The sequence below is a fragment of the Orbicella faveolata genome, unplaced genomic scaffold, assembly GCF_042242905.1.
Source record: "Orbicella faveolata isolate gen_17 unplaced genomic scaffold, um_ofav_v1 contig_12, whole genome shotgun sequence".
In the NCBI taxonomy this organism is placed as follows: domain Eukaryota; kingdom Metazoa; phylum Cnidaria; class Anthozoa; order Scleractinia; family Merulinidae; genus Orbicella; species Orbicella faveolata.
Window position 1 is genome coordinate 20245001 of NW_028301539.1, and position 22500 is coordinate 20267500.

At 40.2% G+C, this 22500-nt stretch overlaps 1 protein-coding gene and 1 long non-coding RNA gene across 5 annotated transcripts in view; one reads left to right on the plus strand and one right to left on the minus strand.

The window, feature by feature from the left end:
- The window catches only part of LOC149117070 (uncharacterized), a 6518-nt gene extending 1034 nt beyond the window's left edge, over window positions 1–5484 (minus strand). Inside the window, exons 1-2 of the long non-coding RNA XR_016205550.1 lie at window positions 321–5484; window positions 1–92 (exon numbers count right to left, since the gene is read on the minus strand). The exon at window positions 1–92 is cut by the window's left edge and continues 1034 nt beyond it. This is a non-coding gene — a long non-coding RNA (uncharacterized LOC149117070). The remainder of the gene's footprint in view (window positions 93–320) is intronic.
- LOC149117071 (neuropeptide Y receptor type 2-like) overlaps window positions 1–20195 on the plus strand; it is a 20720-nt gene extending 525 nt beyond the window's left edge. The window contains exons 1-2 of one of the 4 annotated variants that reach the window (XR_016205549.1): window positions 14859–15402; window positions 15631–15694. Coding sequence is in view for 3 of the 4 variants with exons in the window: in XM_089282746.1 (XP_089138872.1) it covers window positions 18072–19301 (1230 nt within the window). In the remaining variant the exon portion in view is untranslated. Of the gene's footprint in view, window positions 1–14858; window positions 15403–15630; window positions 15695–18049 lie in introns of those variants that run through there. The other 3 variants (XM_089282745.1, XM_089282744.1, XM_089282746.1) reach the window with 3 other exon arrangements.
- Window positions 20196–22500: the final 2305 nt, after the last annotated feature.

Below are 22500 nucleotides of genomic sequence, written 5' to 3' on the forward strand. Positions count from 1 at the left end.
ATTGCGTAATACATTTGAGATCATACCAAGCTGAAGTTGTCTGCCAATTCACTGCCAATTCGCCATCTGCCAATTCGACCGGCTGAAACTGTCTGCCAATTCGATTTAAAATTCAGTAGTGGAAATTACAACATAAAATCATTTAAATATCTTTACCAATTGCTCAAAAACAACTTCTAGCTGCATTGAAAGCTATTAATTTGCGCCAAACGCTCACGTAAATTTGTAAAAAGATACTGTAAATATCCTTTGTTCAGAAGTGAATAACTCGTTGCGTGACTTTTCAATCGACATCAACGTGGTATCGTTTGAAAGCTTACCGTCTTATTAGTCCATCTCAACGGCTTCTACACCCATCTCAACGCAATTACTATCGAAAAATTGCACCCGAACATCGTGCTTTCATAACATACACACTTGTACTGGCTTTTCCGGAAGTGAATAACTCGGCACGTGACTTTTCAATTGACAACAACTTGGTATCATTTTAAAGCTTACCGTATTGTAAGTCCATCTCAACGGCTTCTACACCCATCTCAACGCAATTACTATCGAAAAATTGCACCCGAACATCGTACTTTCATAACACACACACTTGTACTGGCTTTTCCGGAAGTGAATAACTCGTCGCGTGACTTTTCAATTGACAACAACTTGGTATCATTTTAAAGCTTACCGTGTTGTAAGTCCATCTCAACGGCTTCTACACCCATCTCAACGCAATTACTATCGAAAAATTGCACCCGAACATCGTGCTTTAAAAACACACACACTTGTACTGGCTTTTCCGGAAGTGAATAACTCGTCGCGTGACTTTTCAATTGACAACAACTTGGTATCATTTTAAAGCTTACCGTGTTGTAAGTCCATCTCAACGGCTTCTACACCCATCTCAACGCAATTACTATCGAAAAATTGCACCCGAACATCGTGCTTTAATAACACACACACTTGTACTGGCTTTTCCGGAAGTGAATAACTCGGCACGTGACTTTTCAATTGACAACAACTTGGTATCATTTCAAAGCTTACCGTGTTGTAAGTCCATCTCAACGGCTTCTACACCCATCTCAACGCAATTACTATCGAAAAATTGCACCCGAACATCGTACTTTCATAACATACACACTTGTACTGCCTTTTCCGGGAGTGAATAACTCGTCGCGTGACGTTTCAATTGACAACAACTTGGTATCATTTTAAAGCTTACCGTGTTGTAAGTCCATCTCAACGGCTTCTACACCCATCTCAACGCAATTACTATCGAAAAATTGCACCCGAACATCGTACTTTCATAACATACACACTTGTACTGGCTTTTCCGGAAGTGAATAACTCGTCGCGTGACTTTTCAATTGACAACAACTTGGTATCATTTTAAAGCCTACCGTGTTGTAAGTCCATCTCAACGGCTTCTACACCCATCTCAACGCAATTACTATCGAAAAATTGCACCCGAACATCGTACTTTCATAACATACACACTTGTACTGCCTTTTCCGGGAGTGAATAACTCGTCGCGTGACGTTTCAATTGACAACAACTTGGTATCATTTTAAAGCTTACCGTGTTGTAAGTCCATCTCAACGGCTTCTACACCCATCTCAACGCAATTACTATCGAAAAATTGCACCCGAACATCGTACTTTCATAACATACACACTTGTACTGGCTTTTCCGGAAGTGAATAACTCGTCGCGTGACTTTTCAATTGACAACAACTTGGTATCATTTTAAAGCCTACCGTGTTGTAAGTCCATCTCAACGGCTTCTACACCCATCTCAACGCAATTACTATCGAAAAATTGCACCCGAACATCGTGCTTTAATAACACACACACTTGTACTGGCTTTTCCGGAAGTGAATAACTCGGGACGTGACTTTTCAATTGACAACAACTTGGTATCATTTCAAAGCTTACCGTGTTGTAAGTCCATCTCAACGGCTTCTACACCCATCTCAACGCAATTACTATCGAAAAATTGCACCCGAACATCGTACTTTCATAACATACACACTTGTACTGCCTTTTCCGGAAGTGAATAACTCGTCGCGTGACGTTTCAATTGACAACAACTTGGTATCATTTTAAAGCTTACCGTGTTGTAAGTCCATCTCAACGGCTTCTACGCCCATCTCAACGCAATTACTATCGAAAAATTGCACCCGAACATCGTGCTTTAATAACACACACACTTGTACTGGCTTTTCCGGAAGTGAATAACTCGGCACGTGACTTTTCAATTGACAACAACTTGGTATCATTTTAAAGCTTACCGTATTGTAAGTCCATCTCAACGGCTTCTACACCCATCTCAACGCAATTACTATCGAAAAATTGCACCCGAACATCGTGCTTTAATAACACACACACTTGTACTGGCTTTTCCGGAAGTGAATAACTCGTCGCGTGACGTTTCAATTGACAGCAACTTGGTATCATTTTAAAGCTTACCGTATTGTAAGTCCATCTCAACGGCTTCTACACCCATCTCAACGCAATTACTATCGAAAAATTGCACCCGAACATCGTGCTGTAATAACACACACACTTGTACTGGCTTTTCCGGAAGTGAATAACTCGGCACGTGACTTTTCAATTGACAACAACTTGGTATCATTTTAAAGCTTACCGTATTGTAAGTCCATCTCAACAGCTTCTACACCCATCTCAACGCAATTACTATCGAAAAATTGCACCCGAACATCGTGCTGTAATAACACACACACTTGTACTGGCTTTTCCGGAAGTGAATAACTCGGCACGTGACTTTTCAATTGACAACAACTTGGTATCATTTTAAAGCTTACCGTATTGTAAGTCCATCTCAACAGCTCCTACACCCATCTCAACGCAATTACTATCGAAAAATTGCACCCGAACATCGTGCTGTAATAACACACACACTTGTACTGGCTTTTCCGGAAGTGAATAACTCGGCACGTGACTTTTCAATTGACAACAACTTGGTATCATTTTAAAGCTTACCGTATTGTAAGTCCATCTCAACAGCTCCTACACCCATCTCAACGCAATTACTATCGAAAAATTGCACCCGAACATCGTGCTGTAATAACACACACACTTGTACTGGCTTTTCCGGAAGTGAATAACTCGGCACGTGACTTTTCAATTGACAACAACTTGGTATCATTTTAAAGCTTACCGTATTGTAAGTCCATCTCAACAGCTCCTACACCCATCTCAACGCAATTACTATCGAAAAATTGCACCCGAACATCGTGCTGTAATAACACACACACTTGTACTGGCTTTTCCGGAAGTGAATAACTCGTCGCGTGACTTTTCAATTGACAACAACTTGGTATCATTTTAAAGCTTACCGTGTTGTAAGTCCATCTCAACGGCTTCTACACCCATCTCAACGCAATTACTATCGAAAAATTGCACCCGAACATCGTACTTTCATAACATACACACTTGTACTGGCTTTTCCGGAAGTGAATAACTCGTCGCGTGACTTTTCAATTGACACCAACTTGGTATCATTTTAAAGCCTACCGTGTTGTAAGTCCATCTCAACGGCTTCTACACCCATCTCAACGCAATTACTATCGAAAAATTGCACCCGAACATCGTGCTTTAATAACACACACACTTGTACTGGCTTTTCCGGAAGTGAATAACTCGGCACGTGACTTTTCAATTGACAACAACTTGGTATCATTTCAAAGCTTACCGTGTTGTAAGTCCATCTCAACGGCTTCTACACCCATCTCAACGCAATTACTATCGAAAAATTGCACCCGAACATCGTACTTTCATAACATACACACTTGTACTGGCTTTTCCGGAAGTGAATAACTCGTCGCGTGACGTTTCAATTGACAACAACTTGGTATCATTTTAAAGCTTACCGTGTTGTAAGTCCATCTCAACGGCTTCTACGCCCATCTCAACGCAATTACTATCGAAAAATTGCACCCGAACATCGTGCTGTAATAACACACACACTTGTACTGGCTTTTCCGGAAGTGAATAACTCGTCGCGTGACTTTTCAATTGACAACAACTTGGTATCATTTTAAAGCTTACCGTGTTGTAAGTCCATCTCAACGGCTTCTACACCCATCTCAACGCAATTACTATCGAAAAATTGCACCCGAACATCGTGCTTTAATAACACACACACTTGTACTGGCTTTTCCGGAAGTGAATAACTCGGCACGTGACTTTTCAATTGACAACAACTTGGTATCATTTCAAAGCTTACCGTGTTGTAAGTCCATCTCAACGGCTTCTACACCCATCTCAACGCAATTACTATCGAAAAATTGCACCCGAACATCGTACTTTCATAACATACACACTTGTACTGGCTTTTCCGGAAGTGAATAACTCGTCGCGTGACGTTTCAATTGACAACAACTTGGTATCATTTTAAAGCTTACCGTGTAGTAAGTCCATCTCAACGGCTTCTACACCCATCTCAACGCAATTACTATCGAAAAATTGCACCCGAACATCGTGCTGTAATAACACACACACTTGTACTGGCTTTTCCGGAAGTGAATAACTCGGCACGTGACGTTTCAATTGACAACAACTTGGTATCATTTTAAAGCTTACCGTGTTGTAAGTCCATCTCAACGGCTTCTACACCCATCTCAACGCAATTACTATCGAAAAATTGCACCCGAACATCGTGCTGTAATAACACACACACTTGTACTGGCTTTTCCGGAAGTGAATAACTCGGCATGTGACTTTTCAATTGACAACAACTTGGTATCATTTTAAAGCTTACCGTATTGTAAGTCCATCTCAACGGCTTCTACACCCATCTCAACGCAATTACTATCGAAAAATTGCACCCGAACATCGTGCTTTAATAACACACACACTTGTACTGGCTTTTCCGGAAGTGAATAACTCGTCGCGTGACGTTTCAATTGACAGCAACTTGGTATCATTTTAAAGCTTACCGTATTGTAAGTCCATCTCAACGGCTTCTACACCCATCTCAACGCAATTACTATCGAAAAATTGCACCCGAACATCGTGCTGTAATAACACACACACTTGTACTGGCTTTTCCGGAAGTGAATAACTCGGCACGTGACTTTTCAATTGACAACAACTTGGTATCATTTTAAAGCTTACCGTATTGTAAGTCCATCTCAACAGCTTCTACACCCATCTCAACGCAATTACTATCGAAAAATTGCACCCGAACATCGTGCTGTAATAACACACACACTTGTACTGGCTTTTCCGGAAGTGAATAACTCGTCGCGTGACTTTTCAATTGACAACAACTTGGTATCATTTTAAAGCTTACCGTGTTGTAAGTCCATCTCAACGGCTTCTACACCCATCTCAACGCAATTACTATCGAAAAATTGCACCCGAACATCGTGCTGTAATAACACACACACTTGTACTGGCTTTTCCGGAAGTGAATAACTCGGCACGTGACTTTTCAATTGACAACAACTTGGTATCATTTCAAAGCTTACCGTGTTGTTAGTCCATCTCAACGGCTTCTACACCCATCTCAACGCAATTACTATCGAAAAATTGCACTCGAACATCGTGCTTTAATAACACACACACTTGTACTGGCTTTTCCGGAAGTGAATAACTCGGCACGTGACTTTTCAATTGACAACAACTTGGTATCATTTCAAAGCTTACCGTGTTGTAAGTCCATCTCAACGGCTTCTACACCCATCTCAACGCAATTACTATCGAAAAATTGCACCCGAACATCGTACTTTCATAACATACACACTTGTACTGGCTTTTCCGGAAGTGAATAACTCGTCGCGTGACGTTTCAATTGACAACAACTTGGTATCATTTTAAAGCTTACCGTGTTGTAAGTCCATCTCAACGGCTTCTACGCCCATCTCAACGCAATTACTATCGAAAAATTGCACCCGAACATCGTGCTTTAATAACACACACACTTGTACTGGCTTTTCCGGAAGTGAATAACTCGGCACGTGACGTTTCAATTGACAACAACTTGGTATCATTTTAAAGCTTACCGTATTGTAAGTCCATCTCAACGGCTTCTACACCCATCTCAACGCAATTACTATCGAAAAATTGCACCCGAACATCGTGCCTTAATAACACACACACTTGTACTGGCTTTTCCGGAAGTGAATAACTCGTCGCGTGACTTTTCAATTGACAGCAACTTGGTATCATTTTAAAGCTTACCGTATTGTAAGTCCATCTCAACGGCTTCTACACCCATCTCAACGCAATTACTATCGAAAAATTGCACCCGAACATCGTGCTGTAATAACACACACACTTGTACTGGCTTTTCCGGAAGTGAATAACTCGGCACGTGACTTTTCAATTGACAACAACTTGGTATCATTTTAAAGCTTACCGTATTGTAAGTCCATCTCAACGGCTTCTACACCCATCTCAACGCAATTACTATCGAAAAATTGCACCCGAACATCGTGCTGTAATAACACACACACTTGTACTGGCTTTTCCGGAAGTGAATAACTCGGCACGTGACTTTTCAATTGACAGCAACTTGGTATCATTTCAAAGCTTACCGTGTTGTAAGTCCATCTCAACGGCTTCTACACCCATCTCAACGCAATTACTATCGAAAAATTGCACCCGAACATCGTGCTTTAATAACACACACACTTGTACTGGCTTTTCCGGAAGTGAATAACTCGGCACGTGACTTTTCAATTGACAACAACTTGGTATCATTTCAAAGCTTACCGTGTTGTAAGTCCATCTCAACGGCTTCTACACCTATCTCAACGCAATTACTATCGAAAAATTGCACCCGAACATCGTACTTTCATAACATACACACTTGTACTGGCTTTTCCGGAAGTGAATAACTCGTCGCGTGACTTTTCAATTGACAACAACTTGGTATCATTTTAAAGCCTACCGTGTTGTAAGTCCATCTCAACGGCTTCTACATCCATCTCAACGCAATTACTATCGAAAAATTGCACCCGAACATCGTGCTGTAATAACACACACACTTGTACTGGCTTTTCCGGAAGTGAATAACTCGGCACGTGACGTTTCAATTGACAACAACTTGGTATCATTTCAAAGCTTACCGTGTTGTAAGTCCATCTCAACGGCTTCTACACCCATCTCAACGCAATTACTATCGAAAAATTGCACCCGAACATCGTACTTTCATAACATACACACTTGTACTGGCTTTTCCGGAAGTGAATAACTCGTCGCGTGACGTTTCAATTGACACCAACTTGGTATCATTTTAAAGCCTACCGTGTTGTAAGTCCATCTCAACGGCTTCTACACCCATCTCAACGCAATTACTATCGAAAAATTGCACCCGAACATCGTGCTTTAATAACACACACACTTGTACTGGCTTTTCCGGAAGTGAATAACTCGGCACGTGACTTTTCAATTGACAACAACTTGGTATCATTTCAAAGGTTACCGTGTTGTAAGTCCATCTCAACGGCTTCTACACCCATCTCAACGCAATTACTATCGAAAAATTGCACCCGAACATCGTACTTTCATAACATACACACTTGTACTGGCTTTTCCGGAAGTGAATAACTCGTCGCGTGACTTTTCAATTGACACCAACTTGGTATCATTTTAAAGCCTATTGTGTTATAAGTCCATCTCAACGGCTTCTACACCCATCTCAACGCAATTACTATCGAAAAATTGCACCCGAACATCGTGCTTTAATAACACACACACTTGTACTGGCTTTTCCGGAAGTGAATAACTCGGCACGTGACTTTTCAATTGACAACAACTTGGTATCATTTCAAAGCTTACCGTGTTGTAAGTCCATCTCAACGGCTTCTACACCCATCTCAACGCAATTACTATCGAAAAATTGCACCCGAACATCGTGCTGTAATAACACACACACTTGTACTGGCTTTTCCGGAAGTGAATAACTCGGCACGTGAGTTTTCAATTGACAACAACTTGGTATCATTTCAAAGCTTACCGTGTTGTAAGTCCATCTCAACGGCTTCTACACCCATCTCAACGCAATTACTATCGAAAAATTGCACCCGAACATCGTACTTTCATAACATACACACTTGTACTGGCTTTTCCGGAAGTGAATAACTCGTCGCGTGACTTTTCAATTGACAACAACTTGGTATCATTTTAAAGCTTACCGTGTTGTAAGTCCATCTCAACGGCTTCTACGCCCATCTCAACGCAATTACTATCGAAAAATTGCACCCGAACATCGTGCTTTAATAACACACACACTTGTACTGGCTTTTCCGGAAGTGAATAACTCGGCACGTGACTTTTCAATTGACAACAACTTGGTATCATTTCAAAGGTTACCGTGTTGTAAGTCCATCTCAACGGCTTCTACACCCATCTCAACGCAATTACTATCGAAAAATTGCACCCGAACATCGTGCTTTAATAACACACACACTTGTACTGGCTTTTCCGGAAGTGAATAACTCGGCACGTGACTTTTCAATTGACAACAACTTGGTATCATTTCAAAGCTTACCGTGTTGTAAGTCCATCTCAACGGCTTCTACACCCATCTCAACGCAATTACTATCGAAAAATTGCACCCGAACATCGTACTTTCATAACATACACACTTGTACTGGCTTTTCCGGAAGTGAATAACTCGTCGCGTGACTTTTCAATTGACACCAACTTGGTATCATTTTAAAGCCTATTGTGTTATAAGTCCATCTCAACGGCTTCTACACCCATCTCAACGCAATTACTATCGAAAAATTGCACCCGAACATCGTGCTTTAATAACACACACACTTGTACTGGCTTTTCCGGAAGTGAATAACTCGGCACGTGACTTTTCAATTGACAACAACTTGGTATCATTTCAAAGCTTACCGTGTTGTAAGTCCATCTCAACGGCTTCTACACCCATCTCAACGCAATTACTATCGAAAAATTGCACCCGAACATCGTGCTGTAATAACACACACACTTGTACTGGCTTTTCCGGAAGTGAATAACTCGGCACGTGAGTTTTCAATTGACAACAACTTGGTATCATTTCAAAGCTTACCGTGTTGTAAGTCCATCTCAACGGCTTCTACACCCATCTCAACGCAATTACTATCGAAAAATTGCACCCGAACATCGTACTTTCATAACATACACACTTGTACTGGCTTTTCCGGAAGTGAATAACTCGTCGCGTGACTTTTCAATTGACAACAACTTGGTATCATTTTAAAGCCTACCGTGTTGTAAGTCCATCTCAACGGCTTCTACATCCATCTCAACGCAATTACTATCGAAAAATTGCACCCGAACATCGTGCTGTAATAACACACACACTTGTACTGGCTTTTCCGGAAGTGAATAACTCGGCACGTGACGTTTCAATTGACAACAACTTGGTATCATTTCAAAGCTTACCGTGTTGTAAGTCCATCTCAACGGCTTCTACACCCATCTCAACGCAATTACTATCGAAAAATTGCACCCGAACATCGTACTTTCATAACATACACACTTGTACTGGCTTTTCCGGAAGTGAATAACTCGTCGCGTGACGTTTCAATTGACACCAACTTGGTATCATTTTAAAGCCTACCGTGTTGTAAGTCCATCTCAACGGCTTCTACACCCATCTCAACGCAATTACTATCGAAAAATTGCACCCGAACATCGTGCTTTAATAACACACACACTTGTACTGGCTTTTCCGGAAGTGAATAACTCGGCACGTGACTTTTCAATTGACAACAACTTGGTATCATTTCAAAGGTTACCGTGTTGTAAGTCCATCTCAACGGCTTCTACACCCATCTCAACGCAATTACTATCGAAAAATTGCACCCGAACATCGTACTTTCATAACATACACACTTGTACTGGCTTTTCCGGAAGTGAATAACTCGTCGCGTGACTTTTCAATTGACACCAACTTGGTATCATTTTAAAGCCTATTGTGTTATAAGTCCATCTCAACGGCTTCTACACCCATCTCAACGCAATTACTATCGAAAAATTGCACCCGAACATCGTGCTTTAATAACACACACACTTGTACTGGCTTTTCCGGAAGTGAATAACTCGGCACGTGACTTTTCAATTGACAACAACTTGGTATCATTTCAAAGCTTACCGTGTTGTAAGTCCATCTCAACGGCTTCTACACCCATCTCAACGCAATTACTATCGAAAAATTGCACCCGAACATCGTGCTGTAATAACACACACACTTGTACTGGCTTTTCCGGAAGTGAATAACTCGGCACGTGAGTTTTCAATTGACAACAACTTGGTATCATTTCAAAGCTTACCGTGTTGTAAGTCCATCTCAACGGCTTCTACACCCATCTCAACGCAATTACTATCGAAAAATTGCACCCGAACATCGTACTTTCATAACATACACACTTGTACTGGCTTTTCCGGAAGTGAATAACTCGTCGCGTGACTTTTCAATTGACAACAACTTGGTATCATTTTAAAGCTTACCGTGTTGTAAGTCCATCTCAACGGCTTCTACGCCCATCTCAACGCAATTACTATCGAAAAATTGCACCCGAACATCGTGCTTTAATAACACACACACTTGTACTGGCTTTTCCGGAAGTGAATAACTCGGCACGTGACTTTTCAATTGACAACAACTTGGTATCATTTCAAAGGTTACCGTGTTGTAAGTCCATCTCAACGGCTTCTACACCCATCTCAACGCAATTACTATCGAAAAATTGCACCCGAACATCGTGCTTTAATAACACACACACTTGTACTGGCTTTTCCGGAAGTGAATAACTCGGCACGTGACTTTTCAATTGACAACAACTTGGTATCATTTCAAAGCTTACCGTGTTGTAAGTCCATCTCAACGGCTTCTACACCCATCTCAACGCAATTACTATCGAAAAATTGCACCCGAACATCGTACTTTCATAACATACACACTTGTACTGGCTTTTCCGGAAGTGAATAACTCGTCGCGTGACTTTTCAATTGACACCAACTTGGTATCATTTTAAAGCCTATTGTGTTATAAGTCCATCTCAACGGCTTCTACACCCATCTCAACGCAATTACTATCGAAAAATTGCACCCGAACATCGTGCTTTAATAACACACACACTTGTACTGGCTTTTCCGGAAGTGAATAACTCGGCACGTGACTTTTCAATTGACAACAACTTGGTATCATTTCAAAGCTTACCGTGTTGTAAGTCCATCTCAACGGCTTCTACACCCATCTCAACGCAATTACTATCGAAAAATTGCACCCGAACATCGTGCTGTAATAACACACACACTTGTACTGGCTTTTCCGGAAGTGAATAACTCGGCACGTGAGTTTTCAATTGACAACAACTTGGTATCATTTCAAAGCTTACCGTGTTGTAAGTCCATCTCAACGGCTTCTACACCCATCTCAACGCAATTACTATCGAAAAATTGCACCCGAACATCGTACTTTCATAACATACACACTTGTACTGGCTTTTCCGGAAGTGAATAACTCGTCGCGTGACTTTTCAATTGACAACAACTTGGTATCATTTTAAAGCTTACCGTGTTGTAAGTCCATCTCAACGGCTTCTACGCCCATCTCAACGCAATTACTATCGAAAAATTGCACCCGAACATCGTGCTTTAATAACACACACACTTGTACTGGCTTTTCCGGAAGTGAATAACTCGGCACGTGACGTTTCAATTGACAACAACTTGGTATCATTTTAAAGCTTACCGTGTTGTAAGTCCATCTCAACGGCTTCTACACCCATCTCAACGCAATTACTATCGAAAAATTGCACCCGAACATCGTGCTTTAATAACACACACACTTGTACTGGCTTTTCCGGAAGTGAATAACTCGTCGCGTGACTTTTCAATTGACAGCAACTTGGTATCATTTTAAAGCTTACCGTATTGTAAGTCCATCTCAACGGCTTCTACACCCATCTCAACGCAATTACTATCGAAAAATTGCACCCGAACATCGTGCTGTAATAACACACACACTTGTACTGGCTTTTCCGGAAGTGAATAACTCGTCGCGTGACTTTTCAATTGACAGCAACTTGGTATCATTTTAAAGCTTACCGTGTTGTAAGTCCATCTCAACGGCTTCTACACCCATCTCAACGCAATTACTATCGAAAAATTGCACCCGAACATCGTGCTGTAATAACACACACACTTGTACTGGCTTTTCCGGAAGTGAATAACTCGTCGCGTGACTTTTCAATTGAGAGCAACTTGGTATCATTTTAAAGCTTACCGTGTTGTAAGTCCATCTCAACGGCTTCTACACCCATCTCAACGCAATTACTATCGAAAAATTGCACCCAAACATCGTGCTTTCATAACATACACACTTGTACTGGCTTTTCCGGAAGTGAATAACGCGTCACGTGACGTTTCAATTGACACGAACTTGGTATCATTTTAAAGCTTACCGTATTGTTAGTCCATCTCAACGGCTTCTACACCCATCTCAACGCAATTACTATCGAAAAATTTTACCCGAACATCCTGCTTTAATATAACATACACACTTGTACTGGCTTTTCCGGAAGTGAATAACTCGTCACGTGACGTTTCAATTGACATCAACTTGGTATCAGTTTAAAGCTTACCGCGTTATTAGTCCATCTCAACGGCTTGTACATCCATCTCAATGCAATTACTATCGAAAACTTTCACCCGAACATCGTGCTTTGAGAACATGCACACTTGTACTGGCTTTTCTGGAAGGGAATAACTCGTCACGTGACTTTTCAATTGACACCAACTTGGTATCACTGTAAAACTCACCATATTATTAGTCCGTCTAAACGGCTTTTACACCCATCTTAACGGGCTTTCTAGACATAACATAGACATAACTTTTATTGGTCAGCGGTATATTTTTGTATTTTTTTAATGTCAGTAAGAAGAAAAATTATCGGAAAGAAAACGGAAAGGCAGAGTACGTTCTGATTTCAACCATTGAGCGCGCGTTAGATGAAACTAAACACCGTTAAATAGGGGAATCAATTTGGGGTTTTCCTTTCGAACGTAACAGTCTCTTGGGTGTAGGCTGTTTACGATTGCTTCTTCTCTGGACCTTGGCAAGCTCCCTTCTCTGCTTCTTTTCTTCAATGAGGGAATCCCATTCAATGCCATACAGAACTGAAAAATTATTAAAATGTACTCGCAAACAAAGCGTAGCATGGAACAATATTAAGAAATAAACTGACCGGATCCTTGCACTTTTTAACTTTGTCCCCGGCCCGACTTTCTGCATCTTTGGGATATTTGTTACTATCCTGAAAAGGTACATGCAAATAGGTGAATATATTTCAGATTTTTCATCACATTTCTATTTTAAGTTTTGTTTTACGGACTTACATTTGGCTGATCTAGCACATTTGCATCACTTTGAAGGTTTTCTTTGCCGCTTATTTTTTTTGTTCAATTTTTTCAAACATTCCTCCTACACCCCTCCCCTTAGTCGGTCTTGTCACTAATTACAATCGTTTCAATTTAAAGATCATTATTGAGAGTTCAAGGAGGTCACGACAAAACCTCGTGATTCTTATTAATGTTTTCGTATCTTACCTTTACTTGTAACATTTCGGTCACCAACCTAACAAAAAAGGTGGATCGCGAGAGGTTATAAATTGCTTTTATCATGCTATGCTCTGGAGGACCATTGACATATTCGGTGGCGATTTTTTGCCAGTATGACCGTTCCTTCAGTCCTGCAGCCATGCGGGTTTCATTTGGAAGCCCAGTGTCTGCTATCAACTGAGCCAACCGCTGGTAATCAAGAGCGTGGTGAGCCCTGGATTTCTGTTGTGAATGAATTGCAAAGAAGGTGGTACCCCATTAGAAAAGCTAGTTATAGAATTAGAACAAGAGTTATACATACCTTTCGTGGCATTGTTCTGGCCTTGAGTGTTATCCGAATCCGGCAATCAAGTGGACATTCCTTATTCTTTACATTATTGTCATTCGTGTGCTTGCTTGCTTCGATTGCTCTTTAACATTGCATCCAACAACGGAAAGACAAACAGTTCGGTAGATTTCTGATTTTATTTATTTTGATTGGTGAAAGTATTTGTGTTTTAACAGAACAATTAAAGAGGACACTTGAATGGACAATTTACCAAAGTATGTTGTTCCCGATAGAAATAAGAATAAACGTTGACGGTCAATTTAATTAGACAACCAAAGGTATAATTTTAAAAAAAATGAAAAAAAAATGAGAACTGCGCTTTCCCCTGTGGAAACATAATAAACTTGTAAGTAAAAGAAGATAAACTTATTTAACGCTATCACAAATGTTGAATTTTTAGTTTTCATCGATAGCGATGTTGGCAATGGGAATGCCTGTATGATAACAATCGTCGGTCAAATGGCAAGGTAAACAACTGATTTAGGGCGGCGGTGGCATCAATCGTTTTCGCTCCTGTCAGCTGAAAGCCCACGGTTGATGGTCGTTGATGATAATGTTCTTTTCCCAAGTTTCGTAATCAACATCTCACGCTATTTCCACTAATACTGATTACAAACAGCAACGTGGATACCGCTAATTAGTACGGTTTCAATTTTGTCTTGAAACTCAACAAGCCATGCGATGGAAATCTTAAGTATGCCTGGAAAGATCATGTGCTTTTCTTTTAAAAATTAATTGGGTTGAGATGGGTGTAGAAGCCGTTGAGATGGACTTACAATACGGTAAGCTTTAAAATGATACCAAGTTGCTGTCAATTGAAACGTCACGTGACGAGTTATTCACTTCCGGAAAAGCCAGTACAAGTGTGTGTGTTATTACAGCACGATGTTCGGGTGCAATTTTTCAGTAGTAATTGCGTTGAGATGGGCGTAGAAGCCGTTGAGATGGACTTACAATACGGTAAGCTTTAAAATGATATCAAGTTGGTGTCAATTGAAAAGTCACGCGACGAGTTATTCACTTCCGGAAAAGCCAGTACAAGTGTGTGTGTTTTTAAAGCACGATGTTCGGGTGCAATTTTTCGATAGTAATTGCGTTGAGATGGGTGTAGAAGCCGTTGAGATGGACTTACAATACGGTAAGCTTTAAAATGATACCAAGTTGTTGTCAATTGAAACGTCACGTGCCGAGTTATTCACTTCCGGAAAAGCCAGTACAAGTGTGTGTGTTATTACAGCACGATGTTCGGGTGCAATTTTTCGATAGTAATTGCGTTGAGATGGGTGTAGAAGCCGTTGAGATGGACTTACAATACGGTAAGCTTTAAAATGATACCAAGTTGTTGTCAATTGAAACGTCACGTGCCGAGTTATTCACTTCCGGAAAAGCCAGTACAAGTGTGTGTGTTATTACAGCACGATGTTCGGGTGCAATTTTTCGATAGTAATTGCGTTGAGATGGGTGTAGAAGCCGTTGAGATGGACTAATAAGACGGTAAGCTTTCAAACGATACCACGTTGATGTCAATTGAAAAGTCACGCAACGAGTTATTCACTTCTGAACAAAGGATATTTACAGTATCTTTTTACAAATTTACGTGAGCGTTTGGCGCAAATTAATAGCTTTCAATGCAGCTAGAAGTTGTTTTTGAGCAATTGGTAAAGATATTTAAATGATTTTATGTTGTAATTTCCACTACTGAATTTTAAATCGAATTGGCAGACAGTTTCAGCCGGTCGAATTGGCAGATGGCGAATTGGCAGTGAATTGGCAGACAACTTCAGCTTGGTCTTTATCATAAAGAGCATCAAGATTTAAGATTCACAAGTTTTCTCTCAATCCACTAAAAGAGAGGTTGTTTTCATCTTGTGTATTTATTTAGACGTGCAATTAGTAAGACACGTCCCTGAAATATACGTCTTGGATAGAAAAACGGTCAGCGTTGTCAAATAGATTAATAGGCGGCGCGTGATCCGCTATACCTACTGTTCTACGCGGCAATTTTACTGTTGTTCATCAAAGGTCAGGGCAGATGGCATGTACTGAATTAGATTGAAGTAACTGAGGCCCTATAAAAAGACTTCCAAAGGCGGTACGGCTTAGTTACTGAGACTTTTGTAGCTCGTGCTGCTTGCATCCAGGGAAAAGTGCAATTAGGAACATTGTAGGGTAAGCATGATTTTCAGGTTTAATTTACAAAAACGTACCCATTTTTGTCGTGCGCTAGCCGTATGCAACAAACTTGTACTATAATGTAGTCTAAGCGGCCCTAAAAAATATCCACAAGGACCGCTCTAATAGTCTTTTTTTCCGCAGCATTTAAAATCGTTTTCAAAACTGACAATCTGCGAAAAATCAACAATGACTGCTTTTTTAGACACCTTTATCACCACCCATTTTTATGAAAAGGCTCGCAGTAGCTAAGAGTGTGGGTGACCAGGTGTAACCAATCAGAGCCGGGATTACAACCAAGTGACAAACAACAACCAATCACAAAGCCGGATGTATAATTAGGCGTCCAAAGTAATTTACACCGAAGAATGAATAAGACGTCATTTATTGGTGTGTTCCGAATAACAGAGAATTGATTCCTGTCGACAGTGCTGTGATTATCGCACATAACATTAAATGCGATCAACCAAAGACTGCATTTAGCGATCTCAATTATGCATGAAGGTGCAGTTGGGAAAGCTGTTCGACAGTAAGGCGATTTAGTTATCAGTGGCAAAGCAGTTTGGTTAACAAGCTCTGTTGTGAGTGCAACTCTGCTGATTCTTAATTCAGAATTTCATGAACACGAACTGCGTTTTAACCTAGCACTGTCTAAAAAATTCAAATTTAAATTTAAAATCTAATAGAAGTTATGAATTAAGGGAGAAATTAAGACTTTCGAAACAATTCAGTCACAGCGACGTTAAGAAAAAAAAAATTTATCCTGGATTTTTTGAAGTGCAGTTAAATGTAATTTTCCTTCACGGAGGGAAGATCTTTTGATGAAGATTTTACACTTTGTCTTGGAAGGAAGAATCGCAACTTGAAAAACCTTGACAAGTAAATTATAGGGTGAATGACGTCCACAAGAAGTGTTTTTTTCAACAATATTATTACATAGTTTTCTAAGTTAATTTTAAATATAAATATAGCTCAGTTTTGTATTTACCGACTGACCCTAAATTCCAAATATTGTTTTTATCTCCATAAAAGACGCTTTTAGTCTCCCGATATGCAAGACGTTTAATTAAAACTACATATTCTCCGAAACCTGCTGAGAAAATGAATGTGCGTGGTAGATCGATTTAGATTGGGACTTTCACAGACGTGAGACTATTTCATCAACTTTAGATAAAAATGAAAATTAGTCTTCTTTAATGGGTTTGTGAGGCGCTGTTAATAATCACGAGAGAAGAAAATTATTTTGATGGATATTTCACTCGTCTCTTAGATAGAGTCAGGATGATATGTTACCCTTTCTTCAACACGAGAGTTTGTTTCATTTTCTAAAGTGAACTAACTATCCCAGTGAGCCTGAAACGTTTAACTGAAACCAGTTTCCTCTGCTAGGGAAGGCTATTGGGTTTGTTTGCCTTTAAGAACGCAAAACGAACCACAATCATTTCAATAATTATTTACAACACGAATTTGCAAAAACCAAAGATGCAAACAATGAAGTAAAGGATTCACTTTGCTATTTATGTAACTCGATGGAAATGGACAAATAATATTTCTCGCGAGGACTTAGTGCAGGGAAAACAAGAAGTCGTTCAGTTGAAGACACAATTATCATCGGCACAAATGAATGGAACACAAGAAGTCGTTCAGTTAGAGACACAATTATAACTAGTACAAATGCATGTGTTTATCGATAAAACAACGGAATCTACTAAATATAACTTAAGAGAGATCTAACTTACCTTGGGAATAAGGTCTGAATAGGAATGAACTCTCTTTGTCTTCACCCGCTCTTGGCGCTGAGTCATGTCTAAACCTTTCATCCCTGTAGGGAGCCGAAGACCATGAGTTACGGTGGAAGACTCCTGCAATATCCAGAAGAGTTGTCCTGTAATTTTAGCGCATGTTTAATGTGTTTACTCCTAGTGTAAAATTATTTTCCAGTTTTAACGAAATCGTGTTCGTCTCACAGATAAACAACACTAAAAATAACCATGGAAGACATTAATATTAACGGAACGCTCAGCACTCCTTTGGAAAATACCACGACTGACAACGTCACCCAAGCATCGGGGTTGCACGAATACCTCCACCAGCCTCTCGGAGCCCTAGTGTTCCAAATAACTTTGTGGTCAACCATTGTATTCCTAGGTGTGGTTAGTAATCTCTTGGTATGCTTCGTGATCCTTAGCCAGGCCAAGATGAAGACTTCCATGAACTATTACTTGCTGAGCTTGACCATAGCGGATCTGGGGGTACTACTTATCATCTATCCTATGGTACTGTTGAAATACCTCTACCCATTTCGCTGGTTGTTAGGGAAACATGCTTGTCATTACCTGTATCCTACCGTGGAGGTATTCTTCGGAGCCTCCATCTGGTCGATTACGGCCATTGCTATCGAGAGATATCGGAATATAGTGGGCGCTAAACGTTACCAGATCAAGCACAGATCTCGAGTGGGGACTTTCGTGGTTATTGGCGTGGTGTGGTTGGCGTCGTTTGTAGTTTCATCCGTTCCTCTGTACCCGGTTATCCATTACAATCCGGCTCTGCAAATTTGCGGCCCAGTTATGTCAAAGTTGTTATTCCAGTCTTACTCAATAGTACTCATCGTCGTCTGGTATGCACTTCCTCTGCTTGTCATAGCATTTACATATGTCAGGATCAAAAATCGAGTACTTCAAAGTGTTGCCTTCCGAACCTCGATGTCAGAGTACGATGATGGAGATCAAGTAGTCTTGTCGCAAGCTCCATCAAACAAAGAAAGAAGCGACAAAAGAATCTGGCAACAAAGCAACAAGACAACGAGAATTCTTACGCCTCTGGTAATTTTGTTCGCCGTGGTAATGTTTCCCTTGAACGCTTTTCGTGTGGTGGCACTGATTATGCCAGAATACTGGAAGAAGCCTTACTACAATCTGATCATAGACCAGCTTATAATGTTCATTATGATCAACTCGTCTGCTAATCCACTGGTGTACTTCATCATGAGTAAAGAGTTCAAAGATGCATTCAAGAAAATCTTCAAGAGTCTGAAGGACAAGAAGAACTTTTGCAAACAGCTCAGTGGTAAAAGCAAATCCTCGAGAAGAACCTCACGTTCATTCCTACAAGCCGCTTTGTGTGACAGAGAAGAGAATCAAGGAGGAGCGAACAATAGGAACACCGAGCCGCAAGCAGGGCTTGGCAATGGTAATGTCCAGATTGTCACTGGTGTGTGATGGCAATTTGCCAAACCCCGGAATGTCTTGATTTCCTAAACTCCGAACTTTTTCTCACATTTCTTATTATATATTCTTATTAATTCATCTGGATAACTGGGTATTATTTATGCCGCATAGCGATTGTAACGGTCAGACAGGGAGGCCTGGGGTTGTTGTGACGAGCAAGAACTTTTTTCTCCCTGGTCTATCTGATTTTAGAATTGGCCAAGCCCTTGATAATGGCTTCTGTGTTAAGTAAATCTGTATATTACTGGACATTTCTGTGTGAATCTAGTACTTAGTACTTAGAGATCTGTAAAAAATCGCGCTTCCAGGACATGCAAGTGGGCTGGAGTCTTTGATCAAATTTGTAAATATGGTTGTATAGAATATACAAACGCTGATTTCATTTTCATTGATCTGGATAACTGAAAATTACTTGATCCTTTTCTATGATACTCGAAAATAACGCAACAGTTGACAAGACAACGCGCTCATTGGAAACCGTACCATATTTTAAGTAGCATCCTCTCTAGATATTGCACGTTTACTTTAAGAAATGCAAACTGGAGATATTGTTACAATAAATATTCAGTTGTTTCATGTTATCCAAAAGATTACTCTTTATTTGTGTCAACTGCTTTTAAAGGTAAAACAATCATTCTTTGGATAACCTTAAGCGTTTTGCAAAAATACATATTGTACATGTATATATGCGAAGTTCTCTTCCACCACGCGTGTGTTGACAGATCAACTTGAGTTATTTGAGCCAGTGTAAACACTGGACGAATGTACCAAGGTTGAGTAACTTGACCTTACCAACTGTTTACGTTGGTAAAAGCTCAAATGTAAACACCACATAAGGGGTAGGAAAGTATTGATCTGTAAATAAAATATACTGATTACGAACAAGATGGGAGGGCTATATTCATTTGCATCTTATTTAGTGCAGTATACCTTATATTATATAATTAACAAATAAAGAATGCTAAGCCGTGTAATACACTGTGATAAAACACGACTGGCACTTGAGAACACGAAGGAAATGTAGAAAACACGAGCAGCAGGCGAGTGTTTACTACATTTCTCGAGTGTTTCAAATATCCGGAATGTTTTATCACAGTGTAATGCACGGCTTGGGTTTCTTCATTTGCTTTATGATATAGAGGTAATGTGGCGAAAAACAGTAAAACACGCTTTTTCTATGTTTTATCCTCTGATAAAAAATAGGTTTTCAACCAATCAGAGCGCGCGCAGGGTCCTATCTTTATTATAATTACGTTTCCATATATCGCGCGCTCTGATTGGCTGCTTTATCAGAGTACAGATGCATGGTGAGGGTTACCCGTCGTTTAGCCCCCAAGTCGATTTGAAAAATTTGACCCAAATTAAACGTCCCCTGTGACACAGATAAACGCAACGGAAATCATCTAATTGTCTACAGTGAACATAGCCGCATGGAGGCCATTGATAACAACGGCAATGTTAAAACTGCACTAAAATAACAAGTTTTGTTAGATGCCGAGAAAACGAGTAGCGAAATAAACAAATTCTCAACCAGCAAATGCTTCGATGAAAGACATTATATTTGTTATGAAGGCAGAAATTATACTTTGTATATGTAATCGCATGGGCCCGAGGGTAATTAAAGATTAATTTTACGCGTATTTTCAAAGTTTTCACAAAATTGCCCAAGTCGCAGAGCGACGAGGGCAATTTTGAAAACTTTGAAAATACAAGTGAAATTAATTCTTAATTGCCCGAGGGTACTTACGATTACTTGTTGATCACATAAAGGGCAAAATTCTGTACAAAGGAAAACTCTCGTCTTGGCGTCGCGTAAACAGGTTTACTGGTTGTCATTAAAGAACAGGCCAGCAGTAGAACGGGAAAAGCCTACTATAATATTAAGCAAAACACAGCAAGTTCAATTCACTCAAAGCAATTTCTTTACAAATAAAACTTTAAGCAATCTAATTTTATTCACGACCTGTTTTGCGAAGCTTGCAACGACGTGAAACTACTTCATCGATTCACATAAACAAGTGTCCAAACGAGTACTAATAACTCCTTGAATCCAAAACTCTCCTTTCCACCGCCAAAACTTAACGTACCTACAAAATTTACGCTTTTTTTTTTACACCGATAAGGTGACCTGTGATACTAATAAGGCGACCCGAAGCAAAACGAAGAAATTACCTTTCAGTTTGTCAGCAATGAAGTTCTAACGTTAACTCTATGCTTCGTACGACACCAGCCCCCCTCACACTTTTTTCAGGCTGCGAATCAATACATTTTTGGATGGAAAAATCCTTTGCTTTTCCACCAAAGATTGCACTTTGCTGTATGTCGATTTTCTTTCACGTTAAGATGAGAGAACCGCGTTTAGATCAAACTCAGAAACGCTGCGTTTCTTAAATTCCTTTTCAAAACCCGTTTGAAGCGAGAAGTCAACTTAACGCAGGCGTTCTCAGACAATCAGCATCAAGTAATCATACCCTCTTGATTACCAAAAGTGCCCTGGTGATTAAGAGAAAAAATGCCCTCTGTCTCAGCCAAGCAGCATTCAGTAACTCTACCCCATATGTGACACAGATGTAAAACAGAAAACACTTATTCAGCTGTGTCTGCTTATGATGAGAAGCTTAATTTTTGTAAAAATGCTCAAAAAAGACTTACATGGAGTGTAGTAACGTTCGTTCGTTAAAAAGTGATCTCCGGTTATCTCAGCGAAGTGAACCTCAACAATTACAACGCTTACTGGACGAGTGATCAGTGAAAAGCTTGCTCTGATATTCTCTCCTGTACTCGGAGCAGAACCAGTGGGAGCAACTTAGTCTTTCCAGCTTTGACGCTATCTCGCGCAATCTTGCTCTGAAGCCGTAAATAACTGCAGCTCCTTTCAAATCCTGCTCCGCATTTCGTATTTCCGATGTGCAAGCTTTGAGCTCTTTGTTTCGTAATTTCCTTTGGAAAAGTGTACGTTTCCATGAGCCGCAATGTGGCCAGATTCCTCAGGACAAGAAATTTTAACTTTTGATCCTTATTTTGAAATTAAACTAAAAAGCGAAATCTGAAATGGTCGTTCTTATCTCGAAAGCCAATGGAAACCGAAAGTTTAGCTCGAGTCCTGTTTGGCTCGACAGCTGCATGTTGTTTGGTGAGCCGATCAAATTATTTGAACAATTCTAAAAAGGATTACGACTGGCCTATTTTA